Below are 24,644 nucleotides of genomic sequence, written 5' to 3'. Positions count from 1 at the left end.
GACAACGTATGCATTGGTAAGGCTTTTTTTGGTCCCAGTCTTGCGTCGTGCTACAACACTATGCTCTATTTACAGCATCTGGATCGCTCAGTGAAATATTGCTGCCTCGCAATTGATCTCTGCTCTGGCCTCGGGTACGTTGATGCTCTTGACAATGACGTTCGTCCACGTAGGTGCATGACCTGGCCACCTGCTTCTAAACACCGCCTGCATCGTTCCCTCGTACTCTGCACTAGTGAGATAAGCCGTGAACCGGTAGGCGTTAAATAATCCATCTTTCGCGCCTGCGTGTTTCAGCGCGGTATCGAGGCAGTCGAAGATAGCATTGAACTCGGTCTCAACAGTTGTAGTAATGATGGAACCATCATCCAGTGAGAGGCCAATGTGCCCGGTTGTAACGATGAGGAAGGTGCTGGGGGAGATAGGAATGCGGGCAGTGGTGCTGTAAGGAGCTGGTCGTAGAAGGTCGCCAACGGGTCCAGGAAGGTATTGGTAGTCAATTGTTTCGGACTGAGAGGAGGCCATCATGGGAAAGGGAGATACTGCTTAGCAAAAGGATTGATCCGGTTCCGATTTGGAGAAACTCCCGATGGACCTCCGGTGACCGGATATAAAAGGATTGAGGTTCAGGTTGATGTTGGCAGGGCATTGGACGTTATAAACCTCCTTTGCATGCCTATTTCAACTCGCCATGCGATTCTATTACCAGGTTTGGAAAGTTGTCCAATGACGAAATACTCCATTCCTAATCGGTCTATTCGCCAAAAACTTCCCAAATAACGTAGTCCACAAGCGGGCTGTCCACCCAAGCGGGCTGGCCACTCCAATCCGCCCAGGTCATCTCCCGTCTTCGCAACTTCACCACAACGTCAATTCTTGATGGATTTAGTCCAAACCGAAAATCAGATCATCTTAGCGATCCAAGCCATCAAAAACACACCGAAACTCAGCATCCGACGCGCTGCAACTATCTACAAAGTCCCTCGATCAACATTGGCCACACGTATTCGCGGGATTCAAGCACGACGCGACACCAAGCCGAATTGTCAAAATCTAACAGTCTTAGAAGAAAATGCAGATTTTCAGAGGATTATCGAACTCAATTCTCAAGCGTCTCTTCCCCGGCTGAGTGCTGTGGAGGATATGGCGAATCGACTGCTGCCCGACCGCGACGCGCCACGCATCGGCAAGAACTGGGCTTCTAACCTCGTGAAGCGCCAACCACGGCTGAAAACAGTATTTAGCCGTAGGTACGATTATTCTCCGGCTCCGTGCCACGACCCAGAGCTAATTCAAGGCTGGTTCAACCTTGTGCGTAATACAATCTTGAAGTATGGGATCGCCGATGCAGATATCTACAACTTCGACAAGACCGGCCTCGCCATGAGTCAGATCACGCCATCTATGGTTGTTCCCAACGTCGAAAGGAGAGACAAGCCGAAACTGGCCCAACCTGGCAATCGGGAATGGGCTACAGTGACCCAAGGAGTCAATTCGCAAGGCTGGACGGTCCAGCCCTTATCATTGTCAAGGGCAAGTGCCACCTCTCATCTTGGTACGAAAATAGCACCATGCCAAAAGATTGGAGAATTGCCGTCAGCGACAACGGTTGGACGACCAATGAACTGAATGCCGAATGACTTCAGCACTTGGATAAGTATACAGAAAGCCGGAAAACGGGCGTGCTGCCTTCTCATCTTGGATGGCCACGAGAGCCACCATTCGGATGCTTTCGAGCAATACTGGAAAAACCATAACATTATCACACTCTGCATGCCGGCTCATTTGTCCCACATCCTCCATCCACTGGATGTGGCATGTTTTGCGCCGTTGAAGAAGGCCTACGATGCGCCAATTGAAGGTCTCATCCGAGCCCGAATCTCGCATATAACGAAGGACGACTTTCTCCCGGCATTTTTGAGGCTTTTGAAAGGAGTATGACTGAGCACAATGTTCAGGCAAGCTTCCATAAAGCAGGACTTACTCCTCTCAACCCAAAAGTGGTGATTTCGAGGCTGGATGTGTTCTTGACCCTCTTCGCGCGAGGCCTTGCCTTGGCCTTCTCGGACACCAAACAACCCAACTGAGGCTACTTCACAATCCGAATTTCTCAGCAGTCGAATTGTCAGGCACCAGATTAGTTCTCCAACGTCAATCTATAATAGGATTGACCAAATTGCGAAAGGGGCAAGCAGGATCATGTATCAGATGGCACTCCTGTAAGCGGAGGTTCCCGAACTACGGGAGGTAAATGCCACTATTAGCAAACGTCGGAATGCCAAAAGAACACGTCTCCATTGTGGGGGATCACCTAGGAAACAAGATGTAGAAGAGCTACAAGTCCTAGAAAATGTTCCGCAGTAGGTACAGCAAGAATCAAGTGAGATTGGCGACGGCGCGGATCGTGGCCTGACGCCAAAACGGTACTGTACACTGTGTGGGAACACTGGGCATAATGCGCGCACTTACCAAAGCGCGATGTAGTAGCCTCAGCAAGTATGTTTGGGGAGATCGTAGCTGATTGATGTCTTCGTGGTTGAGAAAATAGACGGGGAAGTGACCTCGGCGGATTGGAGTGGCCAGCCCGCTTGGGTGGCCAGCTCCCTTGTGGACTACGTTACATGGAGTAACATTTATTGATTGCATAAGAATACTAATCTGATATTTTCACAATGTTGGAAATGGACATTGATTTGACTACTTCAATCCATGTCGCTCTTTACCCCAAACTTGTGGGCGCTTCTAGTTCGTGAGAAGTCCACCATTGGCGCAAACGGTCGACCCAGTTATCCACTTAGCATCATCCGAGCAGAGAAAGGCAACAATAGGGGCGATATCAGTTACCTCCCCGACTCGGGGGGCGGCGGGGGTACCTTCAATCATGGGTTTCATGTCCTCCAAAAACTTTGGGTCTGAGTTGTACCACTGGTCTAAGAAAGATACTTCACGTCAGCAAATGCGTCAGCCTACAGGACTCGAGACTGCGACTACTCACCAGTAGCGATAGGGCCAGGATTAACGTTGTTTATGGTGATGCCATACACATGGCCAAGCTCTTTGGCCCAAGTACGACAGAGAGCTTCATTCGCGGCTTTGGTGGCAGCGTAAACAGTTTGACCACCGACTCCAAGACGAGCGCCAGCAGAGGAGATGAATACAACACGGCCACCTTTGGGCATGTGTGGTAGGACAGCCTTTGTCAAAAAGATGGGGCCACGGACATTACAGTCGAAATGCTGATTGTAGAATTCGACAGTCGTGTCAACGAGGTCGGCTTCGAGACCCTGCGCAGCACTGTATGCAAGCGTGAATATATGTGATTGGGGTGGGATCTTCTTTTTGAGACTCACTTGTGAATCAAGATGTCAATCTTGCCATTCTCGCTAATCTTTTGGGCCGCTCCGACCAGGCGTGGTATCTCATCAATGTTGCTAACGCTGGCACGGCAAAGCGTTGCCTTCACACCAATCTTCTCAATTTTCTTGACTACCTCCTCTGCACGGGTCTTGCTGTTCTCAGAAACATAATTGACGACGATATTGGCGCCTCGCTTTGCAAGTTGGGTAGCAATTTCTGTCCCGAGACCCCTGATCCACGAGAAATTAATCAGAGATCTGTGTTCTTGCAAACATAAAGCCATAAAAGGAGTGGGCTAACCTAGAGGAACCGGTAACGATGGCAGTCTTGCCCTCGAGGGACACACCGGAGAAGTCGGTTCCTGACATTTTTTTATCAGAAATTGCGAGAGATGCTTTCTTGTCAATGTGCAACTGCAAAAGGGAGAACTTGAAAGGACAAGTGTAACAACACGGTTGATGCGCCGGATCATGCCATTTAATACGCGAGAACGGCAACATACGAAAAAATACCGCCACAAACCTCCTGCTTAGCCCACGCGTTTGGGCGGCCGTTCCAGATGAAGCATTAAACAGAAACCTTCAGAGGGCTGCGTAAGGCCCCTCCTTCCCAATTAGGGCAATTTCTATAAGCCTCATCCGGCATATTGCCAGGGCCCAGGATGCAAACAGGCGATTAGAATAATTTCCCCTCGGCATGAAGCAAGCTTATTGGAGTAGCAGCGACGAATTTTTCCCTTCTATGTCAGTGTACCTCGTACGAAATGCGGGTACCACCTGCAGGTTTCGCCGCCAAACTTGCATTTAGCCTTATCCTGGAAAAAACTGTGTGGGGCAAAGTTCACGTCGTGCAAGAACGTCCTTTCTGTTCTTGGTTAGTAGCGCGCGACACAGGAGTTTCCGATGTTTTAGCGAGGGTTGCTGATGCTTTATCAGTCCAGCTTCCATAACGATTCAGTGATACCATCTTCCCAGCACCTACATCATCGTAATTATCAATTCTAGCTGCTACAAGTCTTGTATGACTGCAAAGATGCTGAATACCACCAGCGACGGGTATTCCTGGACCCAAGCCAGCGGAACCAAAAAAGGCAACCTTCGTTGCCGAGGTGTTGTTTCCCCCGTAAAGCGAGGCTCATCCCAGACAAAAACATACGATGCCATTGTAATTGGCGCTGGCTATGCTGGCCTCGCCGCCGCACGTGATCTTGTTACATCTGGCCGATCAGTCTTATTGGTCGAGGCGCGCGACCGCGTCGGTGGTCGTACCTACACAGTAGAAGACGATGGTACGATCCCAAATCTCTCTGTCCCTCAAACCCCCGCGCGAAAAACGCTAAGTGGAGCCAGACATCCTGTACGAGATGGGTGGCACCTGGGTTACTCATCACATGGGATATCTCCTGAAGGAGATGATGAGATATAACATGGACCGGGACTTGATGCTCACGCACGAATCAGGTCATGAGAATGACTACTACACGATCAACGTTCCAGGTGCGAAACCACGAAAATTGAGTCACGAAGAAGCCGGCGCAATGACGGCACGAGCATGGGACATTTTTGTCAACATTGATGGTGTTGGCGGTCGCAAGGTCTGCCCACTGCCACATGCCGGGCTCGACAATATGATGGTCAAACGAGAGGATGTGGAAGAACTCGATAAAATGTCTTGCGCGGATCGTCTTGAACAAATCAAGCACCTCCTTACTGCTGAAGAGTATGGTATCCTTTCCGGTATTCTCGTGCACATCTCGGGTGGTTTTTTGCATAACTCCAGCTATTGGGATATGATCCGCTCGCACGCCCTCCTTGTCTATGCTTCATCCAACTTTGGCGATATCTGGACCACTTACAAATTACGCGAAGGCCAGTCTACACTCGCATACCGCATGTTCCAAGAAGCAGTCGCATTTGGACTGGAATATTACTTTCAGACTGCTGTGACTTCTATGTCCGACAAAACGACAACAGAGGGGCTGGTCGAGGTCACCACACAAAAAGATGAAACCTTCTTGGCTCATAAGGTTGTCAGCACTATTCCCCTTAATGTCCTCAAGACTATTCACTTTGATCCGCCATTGTCTCATAAGCGTCAGGAAGCAATAGACATTGGCCATGTCAACTTCATGCAAAAGATACATGCCGTGGTTGAGGGCCCTGGTTTGGCGTCGTGGAATGGTATGCGCACTCCAGCTCCACTTTTGTTCGGCTATGGCGACGGTGTGACCAAGAATAACGATGCCCATCTCGTCGGATTTGGGGCGGACGAACGCGATCGGTTTGTGCCAGAACGACACCCAGAACAGGTTATCAAGGCTTTCAATGATTTGCATCCTATGAACGTCAAAAAGACGGTAGGCGATAGATGCCCTATGTTCACTGTGCCAAGATTGACAATCTATCAGGTATTCCATAATTGGTGCACAGACCCATACTCCCTCGGTGGCCCATCATGGTGGCCACCTTCCTACATGAGCAAGTATCAAGACGAATTGCAAAGCCGACATGGAAACATCTTTTTTGCTTCCGCTGACTGGGCTCATGGCTGGCGCGCAGCCATCGATGGAGCTCTCGAACAAGGGTCGCAGAACGCCATTACTATTTTGAGGGAGATCAACCTGCAGCAGGGCAGACGTCAGAATTCTCAGCCTAAAATCTGAAAAGAAGGAAGCGTCAGCTAGATGCTTTGTACGGAAGTGGCACAGTCTTGCAACTGTAAATGTTGAGTTCGAATGACTAGTGAACACAGATTTGGAGTAGTATCAATCTTTATGGTACCAAATTCTCACAATATACCCAGGAGAGCTCTGGATTTCTGAATAAAATTTCGTGTGGTGAACATAATGGGAAAGTCAATCTCCTCCTGCGATCGTGAACCAGTTAGCAAGAGCATCGAATCACTCAAAGAGACTCACGTTACCGATTTAAGCTGAATACATTTTTCTCCAAGAGGACTTGAAGCCTGGGGGAAGTTCCCTTGCAGAAGACACCAAGGACTCTTCGCACGCCAATATCATTAATTTCATCAAGAAATCTCTGAATTTGGGAACAGAAATACTACTTCCCCAAGAGTCTCCATTCATGAAAACACCGCAAGCTCATTCGCCTGCTCTTAAGAGATTAATGACCACCGATGTACCTGACTCCAATCTAAAGTTTACAATTCCCATGTATATTCAGTGCTTAACTGCCACATCTTGAAAATTGAAAATGGCCCTAAATCTGGCGTATTTGAGGGGTGTCTTCAGAGTCCATTTCCATCCCCAGCCCTCCAGGCTCGCTCCTCTGAGGGCTGGAGTGTTTGCAAGCGTCGAAACATTCTCCAGCAACTGCATCGGTCAGCTCTGCCACCTGGAACCATTGGTACATGACCCGTTCAAAACTGTGCAACCCGACAGTGACAAGAAACTTCATCCACATTATAATGTGAGAGCAACTTCGGCGCACCCATGCAAGATAAATTCGCCCTCCAGTAAAAACGTGCAGGCGCGTACACAGTAAATTGTGCGAATTTTGCCCGTCTGAAACTCTAACAAGGAAACGATGTTCCAGCGGGGGTTGCGATCCTTGCATACCAGAAATAGCGTCGTCGATGTCCAGCCGAGATCCGGAGAAATACCGCACGTAAATAAAGGTAATTAATGAATGCGTCATCAATATAGGTATGCATCCTTGGAAAAAGGTGTAGTGAGACTTTGCACGGCGCATTCGAGCCTGGTCTGGCGCAGACAGTGGCCACTTTCCCAACTAGGAGAATCGAACCTGCTTTAAATTTTTCTGTCCCAGGTTAAGGGACGTCACTCAAACATTTTTACTTTTTGTCATTGGTCATACCCAAAACAACTAATCAATGGTTGCCACGACCTGCAGGAGACTGCCGCAGGCCTGCGAGTTACGCCACTACCGCAACTGCCCCGATCTCCCCTTCAACCTCGCTTGTTTATGCCATGGGCCATATAGGCTTACTAAACCAGAGCACATGTGCCATCGTTGACAAAACAATCGAAGACGAATTTCATGCCGTGTTTAACTGCCAGGAGGCTTCTTTGAAGGACGCTGGAGCTTCTGATGGCTGCAGCCAGCACACAAGTTCGTTAGCTATATCACCGAGGCTGGATTTGAGCCTATCATGCAACAAGTTTTCAAGAAAAGGTGGCCCAGCCATTCTTCAACCTGGACTACAATGATTGTGCCGTCGCTGAATGTTCCCGATGTGCACGCTGAAATCGCTGAAGCCGCAATCACACACATGACAATGGACCTGGAGTGGTGTCCTGCTCTACACGGATTGGCCTTGAGCCTCATCAACAACCTTCCTTAAGCTTGTGGTGTCTTAGCCCGTTCTCGAGCTGCGAGAGACACACCCTTAACCAAGGTGGGTTTTCTGGGATTTTGAGAGCAGAATGTTGGGCGGCGAACGATAAGCGTTATTACAAAAGAACCTAGCAAGAGAGCCGAATATAGGTGAGCTTAACAAAAATTTATGCCTAGTCACCCGTCGCTCTATGATATCTTCTACAGATCTCGACACCCAGTTCCATTGATACCTCCAATTGGCTATAGATCACATCAACTCAAGCTCAGTAGTGATCCGCCAACACGATCCGTTTTCATGATGGTTCCGCCCCTATTTCCACAATATGCTCTAGCCGGGTTCAATGAGAGATACCTTTCTCACGAGCAGACTCCAAATAGCGCCAGTATGTGGTTGCGCTCCGGCGTCGCAACTCTCGCCCCCATTTCATGACTGGAAATATTGTCAAGTTGTGTGCTAAGCCGATAAAAGCTGCTAGGAGGAAAGCATTCTGATAACCCAGATTGACGACCCAGGGGGTGACGCTAGACTCAGTCAGCTACTTGAGGCGTCAAAATTGGGAAGGGTAAATCTTACGCATAACCGATGCCAAAAGACATAGTATTTCGAATAATGATGACCGTCACAAGAGCCTCACCGCTCAAGTCACGGTAAGCGTCGATCAGGTAGGCGATTGAAGCTTGAGAGCCGGAAGTGGTGGTAAAAGAAATCGTTCCCATCGCGAAGACAAGTCCAAACCAGTTAATATCATGTTCTGCCCCAACACCCCACAGAATATTACCAAAGGGGATTAAGACAAGCAATAGGACGAATAGCCAAAGCCGGAATTCCGCTTCGAAATAACCACCATTGCGGCGTGCGAGTTTGACAATCAGCCAATCTCCAAAAAGTCCGGTATAGAGAGATCTTCATACGAATTAGCCTTGATTTTCTAATAGAGCTAAGAATTCGTGCTTACCCAAGCGTGGTGCCAACTATGGGTGCGATAAAGGTGAGTCCGACTTGCCATGTTGCAAAATTATATGGGTTTCTGGAGAGAACCAGTGATTCTGTAGCATTCAGGACAGATAACCAAATGATATTGCACCCGTATAGGAAACCCGCATACGCCACTATAGGTAAAAAGGTAAGCTGTAATGGGCGGAGCATCAGGAGACCGAGGTGGCATTTTCGACGGAAGACACCTGGTTGAAAAGGTCGTAATTTCGCCAGGTAGGATTTCGTAACTAGTTCAACATCACCATGAGCTTGCTCTGTACCACTGCTCTCAAGTGCAGCAGATTTGTTGTCTCCGTGCTGGTGAACGCGACTTTCGAGGTCTGCGGTCTGAGGTCCGGCTTCATCAGTGCTCGCAGTAAGCGTGCCGCCTATAGCTGCTGACTCTTCCATGCCCGTGACTGATGGCCGATCAAAATTGGTCTCTTCCAGGCAGAAGAACAGGATGACAAATGCGCCTGCACTGAATATCGCGCACCAATACTGCTCTACAGTCAGTTTTGGATTCAGTGAACATCAGAGCCGGCAGAGCATACAAAAACCCATCGCCACCCTTGACCACTGGTGATGAACGCCATAATAAGTGGTGCAATGCCGTTGCTGTACCCAAGTGCCAACGCATATACAGCGAGGTATCTGCCACGTTCGTGTGTAAAAAACTGTGGATTGCGCATCAGGAAATCTAGTTATCAATTGTGAAGCGCTGGCTAGGATACGCACCACGTCCGAGACAGAGATCTCGCCCAAAGATTCGATAGGAGAACCAAAAACGCCCTGCAAAAGCTTCGCCACAATCCATTGGCCATTGCTTCTGATATATGGCTGCCAGACCATGATAGCCTGGCCATTATCCTCAGTGTTAAATACCTCCAAAAGCGAGTTATAGATGCTTACCATGGTACCCAAGAGAGATATCAGGTAGACTGGACGTTTTCCATATTGGAGGGCGATTGCTTGCCACAATAAGCATCCCCAGCCAAAAGCTAGGAACTTGTTCCAGTCAGTATGTAACTAGGCCAAGAGCTTACAACATACCATGTAGCCAGTTCCAGCGTTCAGATCTGCTATCGAAATCCCAGTTGCTTCCGAGAGTGGATCCAATGTCGAGTATAGAGCAGAAGAACAAATGCCTGTGACAAGCACGTACCTAATATAACGGTCAGTATCAGCTCTTAGTCGAAACGACAGAATGCAGCTGTGGTGTGATGATGATTGCAGGAGGAAACTCACGTAGACATACAAAACACTGACAGGAGTTTTCTTCGACTTGGCCAGTTCAATGGATCGTCAGGGTGCGTTGATGGTTGAGGTACCAACACAATATCGTTTTCGGCACCCTTCGCGTGTTTCGTCTGCATCACGCCTTGCATATCCACCAAATGCACCGTCCCGGGAACGAAACCATTAGCTCCATGGGCTTCCGGTGTGGTTGTATTCATGGTATAAAATGTGTGGTAAAGTGAACTATAGCTTCCTATAACTTTTCTGGTCGTATATCGTGGAATTTTAGGTCTAGGCTCATTTATATTGCATTCGCTTTATGCGTCGTTTGGGGAAAGTGCTCGAAAAGATCTTGAGCGATGCGTGTGTTCCATGAAAGGCAAAAAAAGAATACCTTATGTAGTATTATTGCTCCTGTCACAGTACTAACTCGTCAGCTGTCTGCGAATTCAATGCCAGCTTGTCTTGTAACTCTTTGCGCGAAATATGTCTGCTGCAAGGTACAGTACCCATTTGAAGCTGGACACTATGTAGATTACGTCATGCACTGGATCTTGCCTATATAGGCAAGCGACTCAAACTTCGATTTTGGCCAGGCCGGCACCAACGTTCTTGATTAACTCACCAAAGCTGGTGTGTCCACTTGCCAAACGGGGGAATAAATAAATCAACGGCTTTTGATACTACATATAAGATTCGCGTCCTTCTTCTTTTGGTCCGAGTAGAGTAGGTATAAGTGCTACAAGATAACGTCCCGAATTGGCTTCTTTGATCGTAACGCTTTTGAGTATTTACCATTTCAAAGATGGCTTCGATGGATAGGAACCTTTTTGTGAGACCCCCACTACAGATCTCGGAGGACGAGATCGTTGGCTACGTAGATCCATGGATTGTGTCTCCCGGCGACACAGCAGATGTCAAGGTATGTATGATAATTTCCTGATCATAGTGTGCCTGTTCCAGCCCTGAATGTATGCATAGGTTTCATCCACAAAGAAAAAGCTGCGATATCAACTTGTTCGACTAATCCAAGGTCTGACATTCCCTGGCTCGCCTCCGGTTCGACGAGAAGTCATTGACTGCAACGTCAAAGGCAATTGCGTGGGAAGATTCCAGGCCGCTCACCCCGGATCTTATGCGGAGGTCAGTGGATGGAACAGGCAACACTTGCTACAGACTGCATTGGGAGTGCACATTTTTCTCTATGCTCAACCATGGATGCTGAGTGCCCAATATGGTCAAGCTCTAATGTCGACGTTAGATGTGGATACCAAGTCTGGCGTTGCTATTCTGATAGACCAGAGCGCCGACATTCAAATCTGGGTCGGAACTGGCAAGGCAGTCGAGGTTGTCACACTCACGTCTCCATCATTGCGAGAGCGAAGATGGTTCCAGATCGATATCAAGATTGAGAAGTGCGAAGTCAACGTGAGCGTCGTACACCTACCTTTCGAGCTGGAATCTACTCCTACACCCCAGCACCTACGAAAAAACCTACGCAGTGAAGCTAATCTATATTCCAATACGTCTCTCCTTTTCGCTGCCACTTATGCTGGGAGTCCAACGAGCAGATCTGATAGACCTACTCATTTCTACAATGGGCGTATTGACTCCCCTAGCATCAGAACTTTGGGCGATCGACCGTTTTGCGTCGCCGCTTACGATTTCTCTATTGGTATCACTACGGATGAGATCTTTGACACTTCTGGATCGGGTCTCACAGGGAAACTCATCAATGCTCCAACGCGAGCCGTAAAGGGCTATAATCACGATTTTACGTCCGGCGCAGACTGGAAAGCAGCAAAGTACGGATTTGGTGCCGTCCACTTCCACGACGATGATCTGGACGATGCGGCTTGGGAAACAGATTTTAAGATCACTGTACCTGATAGCCTCCGATCAGGAGCCTATGCGGTAGAGATTCGGGACGAAGAAAGTTCTCTTCAAGACTCCATTGTGTTCTTCGTTCGTCCGAAAGCGATACGACCCCAGACTAAAGTTGCCTTTGTCTTTTCCACCTTTACTTTCCTGGCTTATGGTAATGAGCATATGTACGACGAGACCAAGTCTACTCATATCTCGTTCCCCGAGGGGGTTCAACTTTTACATTCAGAGAATTACGAGCGAATGGTGCGCCGAAAAGATCTAGGTCTAGCCATTTATGATCTTCACAATGACGGTCACGGCGTCGTCTACAGCACATCCAAGAGGCCGCTACTCAATATGCGCCCAGACTATGTCCACTGGGCTTTCCAACGGCCTCGAGAATTTTCGGCGGATTTACTGATGGTGGGGTTTTTGGAGCGCTTGCTGGGTGACGGCTACGATGTGTTGACGGACCACGACCTTCACCTCCACGGAGTGTCCGCTTTGTCTGGCTATGATATTGTCATTTCGGGATCACATCCGGAATATCCCTCCGCTCAATCCCTGGACGCTTATAAAGGATTTGCACAGCTCGGGGGGAGTATTATTTATGCTGGTGGTAACGGCTTTTACGTGTGTATGACCTCTTCCTGTCCATCCCAAATTGCTCACTTGTTATTCGCAGTGGAAATCCGTTACAGATCCAGCGCGCCCTCATCGGATGGAGGTTCGTCGTGCAGATGTTGGTGCCCGTACACACGAAAATCCACACGGGGAGCGCTACCATTCCCTCAATGGTGATCTGGGTGGACTATGGCGATCCATAGGTCGACCCCCGAACGTCCTTTTTGGCATAGGCAGCTGTGCTTCTGGTAAGGGGCCTGGGAGACCATTTTTTCCCACTCAAGAAGCTTTGAACAACCCTGACCTGGCTTGGCTATGGAAAGGACTAGATAGCTCGTCCAAAATTGCTTTGGGAAAATACGGGCTTGCTGGAGGAGCGAGTGGAGATGAACTCGACCGCCTGGACTTTGAGATCGGAACCCCCAAAAATGCCATTTTAATTGCGCGCAGCGAGAGGCACGACGATCATTTCATGCTGTTCAACGAGGAGTTAATATTTCCCATGATAGGAACTCTTGGATCCACGTCGACGCTTGTTCGAAGTGATATCGTCTACTTTGATACCGCTGCAGGAGGATCTGTTTTCAGCGTGGGAAGTATCAACTGGAACAATTCCATGGCTTGGGACAACTATGATAACGACATCGCACATGTCACCGCCAATGTCATTCGAGAATTTCTGCAGCGTGCAGAACAAAAGCGAACTCTGTCGACCTAGGTAGATAGTTAGCCACTAAATTCAGTCACCCCTGGCTACACCTTAATATAGCACTCGGTTGTCCCCATGCCTTGCAGGTATTTTGAGCTGCAGAACAAAGAGTGACCCGATCACAACACCGTTTACTTGTGATTTACATCGCGAGGCTTGGTGATAAAGGCTTCGATGAATATCTTTCTATCTCTCTACCTACCTGCCTACCTAGATAGAAAGTGTGTGGGTTCCGATGCTCCACCGCGGCTTCACCGTCTCATAAGTTTCACACCGCCAGTTTCCCATTGGCGTCTTCTTGAGTCATGTCATTCTTTGCACGCGTTCCAATTCACTCCTGGATGTTTTCATGAGAGGCTGGCGTTTCGAGTCAACTTGTGTAACCTTTCTTTTTATATTCCTTGTGGACGACTGCATGAATGGGGCTGACTGATAAAAGAGAGTGGCATTCTAACTGCGTCAATAACAAGCGCGAGCCATTGGCTCACTCTATGCCCAATATGAGGCGTCATCTGAAGGCTGGTCCAGGTAGATATAGAGTTAACCAGTCCGACGGATCAAGAGGCAATAAACTCCATCTCTGAAATCTGGCGCGGGTTGGTCTCTTCTGGAGCGCATCTTTTTGAGAATGGCCTCCAGCCCCTTGCTCAACCACGGTGTCTCCGACGGAGCATCGAAGTCAAATAGGCTATATCTTAAGTCGTACTGTAACATGTGGCCGTGTTTGCCTCAACTTCTCGACGAAATTTCGTGAGCTTTGGATGGGTATGGCCGAATCATTTTGCCCGTTGAAAATGACCATTACTGGCAAGTTAGCTCTCCATTGTGCTGGCCGTCGGCATCGGTATCTCCAGCAATTAGTACGATTGGATATAATTTGATGTCCTGCTCAAGGAATTCCAGATAGCGTCCATTTTGCACGATAGTGAGAGACAATTCAAGCCGATCGTGAGGATCTACTGCGATAACATCTTGTCTTCGGTTGTTCGGCATTGCCCCGATTCTCTCAAGATGGTCTTCTAGTACCCTGATCGGTATGTGCTTGACTTGAATTATAGGCTTCGATGAAGAAGCGTGAGCACAGTTCAAGGACATGATGTTCGGCGATAAGGGCACGAATCACCTGCCCATGTTTCAGGGCTAGTTGCATGGCCAAATAAGCCCATTGCGAATTCAATTGTTCAGTGATTGAATCCCTCCAGCACTTCAGAGAGCGGGCACTTACCTGCACTTTCACTGACAAACAATATCCGGGCTGGATCTGTTGAAAGGCCCTGGTGGTTTTTCTCGTTCAAGACTGTATCGATTCCTCCACCTTGCACCCAACCCCAAAATCTTCATGTCGTTCAGCATTTCACTGCCAGTGGCTTCGGGCATGAGGCGACAATTAGGTGACACGATAATGGCACCATGCTGGTGAGCACAATCTAGTATCCACGTAGTAAACCGCGGGGGATACAGACTTGACCCCGTTACCTTGCACGAATCAGCAGGCACAGCTGCAGCAAACCTTGGAACATGCATGTGACTCTCTCGACAACCCCTTCGACAGGTGGTCTCAAGCCCCAGGAGCATGTAGTGCGTTGTGGCCAGACTCCGGGTAAGCACATAGATCTCCATGGACTACGGTGCTTTGACTGGCACCAATTGCTTGAAACAAGAAATGCGCTCGTAAAAACCTACCAGATATCCGCCATGTAGCGTCAAGATCACAGGTCTTCTTTGCTGGTGTGTATCGTTCTCGAGGGTCTTTGGTACCAGTACGTGGAGAGTTATCTCGATTTGGGCGTTAGCAGAACTATAACGAAATTCATGTACGCGGAATCCTGGAGAGAATTTACCAACAGTAGCAGCAGACAGGACACCCAGCAGGTCCGGCAGTGCTCTGTCCAACGGTGCCCTCCCATTCTTCGTGTGGAGTGGGACGCGGACAGGAAGGACATACAGTACGTGACTAGCTTGTACCACTGACTGGCTCATACGGGGTTATGCTGTCGTTCCGTAATGGCGGACCTCGGGTCCGTATGCCAGTTGGAGATTTCGCATGAATTTCCGGATGTGGCAACGAATCATCGAAACGGGAAGCTGGGATCGACGACAATCATTGTCATCGCAACTGACGGGTTCAGTTGATCGAAGTTTCACTTTGCCGAACATGGAACTTGTTCCGTCAGCGAAGCGCGCGGTCAGAGTTCTACGTCTGGCGATCGGGCCGCTTAGTATTACTTAGGCTGACGCATGCTAGGTGGGTATCGCCGTGTTGCACTGCTCCTCTTATCCTCTCTAGTCGGGTTGCCACACTCCGGAAAGATACGGATAAACTATGCAGTCGTGCTTCGCATTCACTACCAACCTACACACTAATGCCATTACCATTACAGTACTATACCCTTAGGTAACATTGCTTCATATTCGTCCGGGATATCCTTGCCCGAATGTGGAGGCCCGTCTGGGTAAATGGAAAGCTGCAGGCGCGGGGTTGCAGGCGATACTGGGGGAAATGACTGATCAACCCCGCTGATTCCCGTCGGATAACTCTATGGGAAACATTCGACGTTCCCCGCCTCTTGTGTAAGGCCGGAGAGGCGGTCACTAAAGCGGTGAAAATCCTAGGAGATAAGCTGACCTAGAATCATTGGCTTCGCTTATCTGGTCGAAGCCCAGGAAATTCACCGCCCTGGTCCCACGTCTCCTCCTATGACACGCCCTGGATTCCCAACGCTCTTCGGCTAGTTATCGCAGGACCCCGCCCTGCAGCGCGCCAGTCACTCAACCGACCTCACTTTTCAAAGCCCGATCCCTTGCTACCATCCAGTTGAGTGTCATCGACATTTACCCAACCGGTCAGCGAGATTCCGTGGCAGCGAGGATCCGTTACTGAGACGAATATCTTCTTGGTGCCATCCTGCAGCCGGCTCTACCTTCGTTTCTCTCCTGAAACTCTGCGATTGCCACACCTATTTCGTGATGAGCCACAGAGACTGCCATACTTGCGCGGCGTTCGGTCGCCCCTGCGATCGACAAAGACCACAGTGCACGAGATGCTTGGGACAGGGGAAGCACTGCGGTGGATACCCCACTGCATTGTCGTGGGATGCGAACAGAACATGGCTCAACGATATGCGACGCAGAGGTAGGGCTCCCAAACATGACAAGTCCATGCTGAGTTCACTCACATAAGAATAAGGAGGCGCACTGCAGTCACCCGGACAGCAGGCACCGAAGGAGCGTCAATTTACTTTTGTGATGGGCCCGTCGAGAAAACGAAGAAAGCCTGCCAACCGAAATGACTCTAAGGGGCAATGTCGCATTCAAGATATCACCCAGGACAAATCTTCAGCAGCATTGCCCGAGGCTCCGTCCACACTGTCAGCTGGTCAACCCACCCTTTTGGGTGAAGATCACAACGGCCTCCTTGATAACTTTGGTGAGATTCATTGCTCCTCTCGAATCTAGCATAGCCTTACGCCATAGGCTCTGTGGACGATACCCCGGTCGAGTCGTTTTTGCTAAACTCGGAGATCTCGGACGACGCCCAGCTCAATGACCTGCTAGACGCGGTAGAAAACTTCGACCAAGCTGTAATTGGGGGTCCTGCACAGGACCCAGGCATAAATGCAATATATGAAACCGAGAATGCTCCTCATTTTCAATCCTTTTCCCTCCATGAGGACTTCATTGCACCTCCTCTCGAAAAAGAACTATCCGCATACGAAAACCAAGAGGCACGATTGCCGGATCCTATCTTCACGGACAAGCCGTGCGTAACCGCACCCCTAAGGCCTCTGCCTGGCATGATCCACCAGCACGAGGATCTCTTGACGATGTGTCGGTTTCCCCTTTCTGGTCAAGTAATAGGAATAGACAACTGACTCTCTCAGACAACACATCGTTTTGCATTCTTCCATTGACGGCGGATATGAATCTCAATCCCTTCCGCATCCGCCAACGTGATAATCTACCTTCCCCCAGCTTCGTAGCGCATGCAGTTCTGGCATTGAGCTGCCAGCACTTGAACCACTTGACGGGAGGGTGGGCGACGAAAGCGGTGGAGCACCGATCCAAAGCAGATCTGATGCTCGCGGCTGCCCTCTCAGGTCGAGAATATCCTAACTCGCTCGGAGATATCTTGGACGCCATTTTGATCATGATCACTCAAGATGTAAGTGGTGTCCATGGACATTATTGAATCAACATTAGTACCTGACTCTTCTAGTGTGCACTTTCGGCCTTAGGGACATGGAACGTTCATCTGCGTCGTGCTCTCGAAGCACTCAACGCCGCTGGGGCCGTCGCAGCTCTTGACGACACCAGGGTTCAATCACAAGTCGCCATGCTCGTCTGGTATGCTGCCTCGTTTCTGAGCTCGAACTACAAGGGATCGTTCAATGTTGAAAGACTGACCAGCGATGCTTGGCAGGTGGGACGCTACCCTTGCATTAGTCTCTCGGCATGGTTGCATGTTCGATATGGCCTATGTGAATCGTCTGCTCGAGGAGGAGAAGCACAACAAATGGTCTTTCTACGACATCACAGGTTGCCCAGGGGAGATGGTCAGGTGCCTTGTCGAGCTAGCATGTTTGGCAAAACAAGCTGAAATCGGGGCTTCATACACTTGGCTGACATTTGATACTGGCCCCGTCAGCATCATCGAGGAACGGCTGAATTCAATGAAGCCCGACACGTTCGGCGATAGCGACACTATCATCACTGACGATGGAGCTACAGAAAATGAAGAGGAAGAGGTGTTCCACGCCCACCAAGACCAATTGCAATGTATCGAAGCGTGGCGCCTTGCCCTGCTTCTGTACATACAGAGAGTCTTTATGTGGGATCGTATGGGTTCTCGACCTCCAAAGGTGCGCCTACTTGTTAGGTCTCTGCTAAACTGTGTATCGTCCTGCCGACGGACATCTCAAACCCAGAAGCAAATGCTCTTGCCTGTATTTCTTGCGGGAAGCGAATGCTTTGATGAAGCTATGCGTCAGGTCGCTCGTGGCTATTGTGATTGGTGGGTGCACCGATCCCATTATTACATGTTCGACTCAGTTTCGACTCTTCTGGATGAAGTGTGGGCAGGTATGAGCGATCAAGCGTCGAATGTCTGGTGGGGCGGCGTGATTGATGAGAAGACGAAGAAAGGGACTCAAGCGGAAACTGGTGCTCAATTCTTGTTCGGATGAGATACTCTCCACAGTAGGAACATCCAATTCTCAGCTTCCTCGAATTGTATCGGCACAATTGGATTTCGTAGAATACCAGCAAAACCCATCAATCGCCTCTGTGTCCGTACTATTGCTCACCGACAAGTACTTCACTCCTTGAGGCTTATCAATATTTACTACCCGCCCTTCTCAGTCGCATCGTACTGATTACCGGCGGCCACCAAGGTGGTCCGGCAAGCCAAAAGCGTCGGCACGTTTTTACGATAACTTGTTCATTTCGTTGAGCATGTTCCAATCGATATTAGGCCCGGAAAATTTCTTCCGCCGTTCAATCCATAGGAGGCATAGTATAAGAAAGAGGCCAGAGACGACCGCCGAATTGCTAAGTACAAGCGCATCAGTGGCGGTGCGGTGAGGGTATGGCTATTCCAGACACTTACTAATTCATAGATCCGGCTGATGTTGGCAAGGCGTTTGGCAAGCACATGACAACTCCGCTGACAATCAGCCAACAGACCGAGAACAGGTTAATAGCATAACCAAAGTTTCCCAGGCTAAAAGCGCGGCTGGGAAGCTTCCTACGGCCGGTGGTGACCAAAATCCCTTGCGGAATTGTGAATGTAATGTTCAGCATCAAAACCGCGGCGTTGATGATAGAGTTGTAAGCTGCTGTGCTGGCGATGTAAAGCAAGCCATAGATGGCGCAAAATGCCGCCGACAGGTATGTTGCCCGCACCGGAAAGCCTCGTTTCATATCAATATGCTTCCAATAATTCGAAAAAGGGAGCCCATTCTGTGGCCATCTGTTAGACGAGGAATACCTGTAAGAAGACGGACAAGATACTGACATCTCGCGCAAAGGCCCACGTGATGCGGCTGCTGGTGATCCACTGACTTGGAATGCAAGCTGCATAAGTAAGCGTAAAGGGACAGATAGTGACATGAATAGCGGCGCATACTGTAATAAAGAAACGTAAGGTAGGCCTGCAGGGCAGTAGCACCCGCCTTGCTGCCAGTGGCCTGATAGAAAATCTCCATCACAGGTAAAAAGGAGCCTTGAACGGCTTCCAGATCACGGATGCAAAGCAGCATGACAATAATCCACGGCACGGCCCCAATTGTACCAATTAACATGGTCATGTTTCTGTTGCACCAGCTGTGTAAGTATGGCAAATGGAAGCCAGCTTTTCACTTACATAACCAAGGGTACCTTTCGTCCTGGACGAGGCAACTCTTCTGCAATGTGGGTAACAGCCCCAGTCCCTGCAAAGCAGTACATCCCGATGGCGATGCTCAGAAGCCAGGAGGCGCCGGCATTCCAACCGCTGCTTCCATGCATATCGACCAGGATAGAACCGGGCTGGTAGTGCCCCGGGCTTGTGGCGAGACAAACAATAATTGTAGCAATCATTCCGACCAACGAGAAGGCCATCGAAGTTTTCGTCATCTTGTCTATATGGTGGTGAGGAATTGTCATAATCGGCAAGACTAGTCAAGTTAGCGGGGAGGGCCTCGATGTATAAGATTATCTGCTACTCACGAGATATAGCGATCACCCCTAGGTAGCAAAGATAGACTTGGTATTGCTTCTGGGCAAAATTAGGGAACCATACTGTCGCGCAGCCAAACGCAGATATAGCTGTGTACAGTGTTCCCGAGCTGGTGGTGATCCACCAAGCTAGAATATTGATCATGCCCGTGATATAAGCTGCATAATCCTTGGTGGCTTTGGGTGCTAGAATATAGGCAAAGTGATACTGGCCCTATCGCTCAGTCAGAAAGTGATGTTCATGGAGATATTGCCAGCCAATTCATACCCCCGAAGACGGAAAAGCAGAACTCAGCTCTGCCAAACCGAGTAGGACTATCCACTGCACACCGGCGGCCAATACCAGGCCGAAGACGGCAGTAGCTCCACCTCCAAACTTCAGTGCAAGGCCGATACAGGAGGCGTAAGTTAGCCATGAGTTGGTGATACTGAGATTTCGTAAGCTTATTGCCATAGTTGGCGCAGATGAGCGAGTCAGACCTGTAAGCAAGACCAATCGCTCCTACCCAGGAGAAAGAACGCTCCATCTCTGCGTTGTGGCCTTGGGCTCGCAAAAGACAATCGTCGACATCTTCGACCTTCCCTTCCAAGTTCGAGGAGGGTAAATGGACAAGGTCAATGTCACCATTACTTGATGCTTTGCCGACCATGTTGATATTTTCAATTTTCGGCATGGTTGACTTGTGTAGATTCGCTTAAGGTCTCTCAAAGTTCGCCTGGGTGAGAGCATCTGAAGAAAACGTCTGCGAGAGAAGGATCCTGGGAGAACCGACTGAAGTAGTTACGATACGGAAGTGATGACCTGATAATGATAAATACCCTTGGCGCGGAGACGGAGGGTCTTAGAATATACCCTACTTTTTAGGCTGCCTTTTAGGGAGTATAAGACCACTGCCTTTTTTGGAAATATTCCTTTCAAGCTACCTTTGGCCACAATGCCATCTCTTATGGAGCAAACTCCACTCTCACCCACTTGTCCTTGTAACTGGTGAGTGCGATATCTTTCAAGGTCATCGCATTAAGAAATCATTGCACAAACTCAAACTACATATGACGAAGGCGACAGGTAAACGACCAAAGATAATGAGTGACAATCTTTATAAAAGTTCTAGAGCTCTTCGCCGGTGGCATCAGCTATCAAGAGTCATTGTGCCAACACTTCGTCTGGAAATCTGACCTTGTGGCAGTCAAAGTAGATTCCTGATGGTCTACCGTGTCCATTACCGCCATTTTCGGAGAATTGGTATGGTCCTGCTCCTGGATTACTACATGAAAAATAACCCATGTGGAAAGAGCGCTGCCGGTGTTTCTATGCAATGTATTGGGAAGCCGCCAAGGTTTGTATGGCATTTTGCTGAGCTGAATGATTTACTCAAGCCCCAGGGCGAATTCACAACACCTTATGGCCCAGTCTAGTCTCATGGGTAAGAGTGTAGGAGCTTGCTCTCCCTGTACAGCCACAATGGTTCTGCCGATTATCCACCCCTGCCGATCTGAAGCTAATGGTTTTCGACGTTCGTGGCGGACTTTCGTTTGAACATTGTATGTACCACATTTGGGGGCTGCCAAATTTGGAAGTTTTCGTGAAGCCGGTTTTGGTCATCACAGGGACTGTTCGTCGAATTTCCCCGGGTTCCATTGATCCCACCGTCAGAATTCTTCGATGGCCGCCACGAGCCGACAAATCCCGGGCTGAATTTGTCTCCATGGAGGTCACCTATCAGGCCACCAAATACAACATTGGATGACCACTCAATCCAGAGGGAGCGAAGGCGGCCCCAATGCCGAAAGAACAAGTCTTCTGGCAGGATCACTGAAACAATAGATACAGTCTTCTGATCAACTATATAGTTGCTCCTATCGAAAGCCCGAGTCATAGTAAGCTCTAGTACTTGTCTTCATGTCGTTTCAAGGAGGCACGCGTAACGTTTTGTTGGGTTTGGCTTGTCAGTGAGGCTGGACAGAAGTTACCTTTTAGAGAGGTCACTCGGTGGAGGGATCTGGCAGAAGACACAGAGATCTGTATCGGAGTGTACGTTGCGAAACGTGCACCCTATGGAGAGGGGGGTGAAGGTGATATTCGAAGGTCTGGATATTCAGTGGAAGGGCGAACCGAGAGTGGCCGTGACCGAAAATAAGACTCGAAGTTAACTATATCGAAGTTATAGGGTGAGCGCTGTTGTGAGGAATGGCCTGGGGCGACAGGCAGAGGGCAATAGTAGGGTAGTATTCAACAGCTATAAGTATTCCTTGACCCTCGGTCTCTGCAAGACTCGAAGCATAAGAGGACATAAGTACTCTTATGCGAGTCGGGGGAGACTTATGTAAGCCTTCCAGGTAAGCTTGGCAGCTAGGGGTACTAGTTCCTAACACTGACTAGGCTTTGAGGGGGTAAAGGGGTGCGTCCCTACGTGTACTTATTCTCTTGGCGGGGCCCTAAACCCGGGGGTCTTTCGCCCGATGGTAGGCCCGCCTCCGTGTAGTGCCCTAGACAACTTAGTGAGCTTAGTACTAAGTAGAGTAAGTAAGGATTAGCTATGGACACCCTTATAGCACACACTCTCTATATCCTCCTCGTAGTTAACTTCATCTCTTAAACCTAGCATTTAGAAAAACACCTCGTTAGGTGGTATCAAGTATAGTGTAAATACTATACACCTTTGTAATAGAGATTATTATACCTATCTAAAATGATTAGTTGGTGCTTTACCCCTATACTCAAGAACTTCTGAGTATACCCGAACGTACCCACGTGAGAGTGCGATACTTGACAGAAATACTGACTGGGTCCAGACATCAGTATTGTCTTTTAAGCCTTCTCGTACTATATAATGTACCATTTCTCATGATCCTCCACTCGTTACATCCCATGGGCTTTTGAGATCGTACTTGGACAAAGGTACACTCGGGAGTCTGCGTCGACCATCCACCCGATGGTTAGCTACACCAACGGGACCATGAGCGCATTTGGACAGCTTGTAATGGGTGACTTGTGACGAAGATGGAAACCGAAATTCAGCCTTGCTGCTGTCGTGGTGTCGAGCCAGCAAGTAGCTGAGAGTGTATAAATGTCGCGTCTAGATTACACGGACAGGAAGCCAAGACCGAAGCTCAGTCTTCGTGAGTGACGGCGCCTGCGCCAAAATGGCCATAAGTACGTGAAAAAGGGCCTGCACGCCGTCTTCTCAGTATGAGACGACTCAAAGGGTACGCCACTCGGCGTGATAAAATCTATTATTACGTAATCTCTGTCTGCGAGGCTAATCTCTAGTCCAAGCGGGAGCCAATGTCAAAAGAGGCAGAAAATTGTGCAGTCTCAAGCTCGAATTCGTCGCGTCGAGAAGGACGTACAACCGAGTTGAAGGCAGGCAAGCCCGTGGCAAAAGAAACCATCTTCGTAAATTTTTTAGCTATAAGAGGAAGGTGGAATAAGAAACAGAAACTCGACCCTGCTCCAGAAGCTTCCAGGCTTTTGCTGCTTTTGTCACTTTTGTCTAGCAATCTCTGCAATCGGAAGAACGTAGCAGAACATTATCACGCAATCGCCTACTGTGCTTGGGAAATTGCCAATGCTCGCGGGTAAGTGACTGTGCAGTTGACGCTCGGACACGGAAATTGTGGTGCCTGTGAATCTTCATTGTCCTCTATTATCCGACGAAACCAATAGCATAGGTACTGCTTCTTACCCAAAGAGGCCAACCTGAAGAGGGGACGGCACAAAGCTAGCGCGAGATAATATTTTCTGGAGGCAGATATCATGCCGTGTGCCTGAGGGGTGTCTGTCAAATCGCTCATGTCATTGATTTGATTGATTTGAAGAGTTGCACTTCTGTTACCCACACGACCAAATCTCTGCGCCCATCTCATTTATCGCAGCAGGCACTTGATACTACTCCTCAGCAGATGGAGGTACTAGCTCTCAGGCATTGGCCGTGTTGCTATTGGCCTCTATCAAACCAAACTCGAGAGATTGGCTTCTCTATTGAACACTATACTAGGTAGAGTTTGCATTCTCGATTGACAGCGCTTTTATCATCTATTTTCGTTAGTGATAATTCAAATCCCGGAACGAGGCTTTCGAACCGTTATATCTAATGGTAGGATGGACGATCTTTGGCCTTTTGCTCCCTCTTCTTTGAATATGCTATTCTTTCCACGTCGTCTTGCTTCAATATCTCAGCATTGCCTCCTTCCTGGTGTAGAGTTACATCTCGCTTGATCGACGTAGACCCTGTGCGTCCACTGCGCTCAGTGCGTGTGTGAGTTTCGATGGGCATTATTCCCATATGAATAAGGAGATGATGATGGATTTCGTTCAACTAACAGCACGGATTAGCTTGGAGGGTTGAGACAATATCTTAGGTTCGATAATTAAATGATATAAACTACCTTCCTGTTGGGCGAGACGATATGTGATATGACAATTCGTCTATAGACTGTGTGAAGACGAGAGACTATAAACTTCTCGTGTCGGCCACTAACCATCAAATACAAGCTCACCGTCTCGCCACCGTTTAAGGCATATCAATGGTTTCGAGTCTGGGCGTATGGCCATAGCCGGGGCGGTGCCAACTAGGCAACTATCTACTTATGTTTATGCTTGTTCCTGCCCATCAATGATCTTAGGTCTCTCGAATGATGAAACAGGATAATTGTGTATTGGACTAGGCAGTAGTGACACCTAATTAACTAACGACAAGATGGTCGCTTTAGCCAACGTACAGACAATAATTTTGCTGCTTGATCCACTTGAGCATCACACTTCGTCAAAAGAGGGGATGACATTCTCTCAACGTGGGTGGGATGAGGACCAATAGATATACAAGCGATGACTCGAAGT

The 24,644-nt window shown here is 48.9% G+C and overlaps 3 protein-coding genes across 3 annotated transcripts; 1 reads left to right on the top strand and 2 right to left on the bottom strand.

Annotated features, from left to right (window-relative positions):
- Nucleotides 1-87: 87 nt before the first annotated feature.
- PV06_11263 (uncharacterized protein) lies at nucleotides 88-525 on the bottom strand (the record flags this gene model as incomplete). Its single annotated transcript, XM_016412906.1, has 1 exon — nucleotides 88-525. The coding sequence occupies one exon, from the start codon at nucleotides 523-525 to the stop codon at nucleotides 88-90; it is 438 nt and encodes a 145-aa protein (XP_016256712.1).
- Nucleotides 526-8,014: 7,489 nt separating this feature from the next.
- PV06_11262 (uncharacterized protein) lies at nucleotides 8,015-10,109 on the bottom strand (the record flags this gene model as incomplete). Its single annotated transcript, XM_016412905.1, has 8 exons — nucleotides 8,015-8,198; nucleotides 8,251-8,580; nucleotides 8,633-9,153; nucleotides 9,207-9,329; nucleotides 9,391-9,510; nucleotides 9,565-9,660; nucleotides 9,706-9,817; nucleotides 9,901-10,109. 8 exons carry the CDS (start codon nucleotides 10,107-10,109, stop codon nucleotides 8,015-8,017), a joined length of 1,695 nt encoding a protein of 564 aa, XP_016256711.1.
- A 5,547-nt stretch (nucleotides 10,110-15,656) lies between these two features.
- PV06_11261 (uncharacterized protein) lies at nucleotides 15,657-18,380 on the top strand. The gene is made up of 6 exons (XM_016412904.1): nucleotides 15,657-16,223; nucleotides 16,278-16,517; nucleotides 16,565-16,918; nucleotides 16,972-17,252; nucleotides 17,307-17,434; nucleotides 17,511-18,380. The coding sequence occupies exons 1-6, from the start codon at nucleotides 16,058-16,060 to the stop codon at nucleotides 18,271-18,273; spliced, it is 1,932 nt and encodes a 643-aa protein (XP_016256710.1). The 5' UTR covers nucleotides 15,657-16,057; the 3' UTR covers nucleotides 18,274-18,380.
- The last annotated feature ends 6,264 nt before the right edge of the window (nucleotides 18,381-24,644 follow it).

The sequence above is a fragment of the Exophiala oligosperma genome (genome assembly GCF_000835515.1).
Source record: "Exophiala oligosperma strain CBS 72588 unplaced genomic scaffold supercont1.24, whole genome shotgun sequence".
In the NCBI taxonomy this organism is placed as follows: Eukaryota; Fungi; Ascomycota; class Eurotiomycetes; order Chaetothyriales; family Herpotrichiellaceae; genus Exophiala; species Exophiala oligosperma.
Note: the sequence above shows the minus strand (reverse complement) of the source record. Positions and strands in the feature narration are given on the sequence as shown.

What these genes read in the sequence shown, in the direction of transcription:
- PV06_11261 (XM_016412904.1), top strand. Translation starts at nt 16,058, where the DNA reads ATGAGCCACAGAGACTGCCATACTTGCGCGGCGTTCGGTCGCCCCTGC. An exon ending in CGGCCTCCTTGATAACTTTG is followed by an intron (nt 16,518 to 16,564) that starts GTGAGATTCATT and finishes CTTACGCCATAG; the next exon opens with GCTCTGTGGACGATACCCCG. An exon ending in TGATCATGATCACTCAAGAT is followed by an intron (nt 17,253 to 17,306) that starts GTAAGTGGTGTC and finishes TGACTCTTCTAG; the next exon opens with TGTGCACTTTCGGCCTTAGG.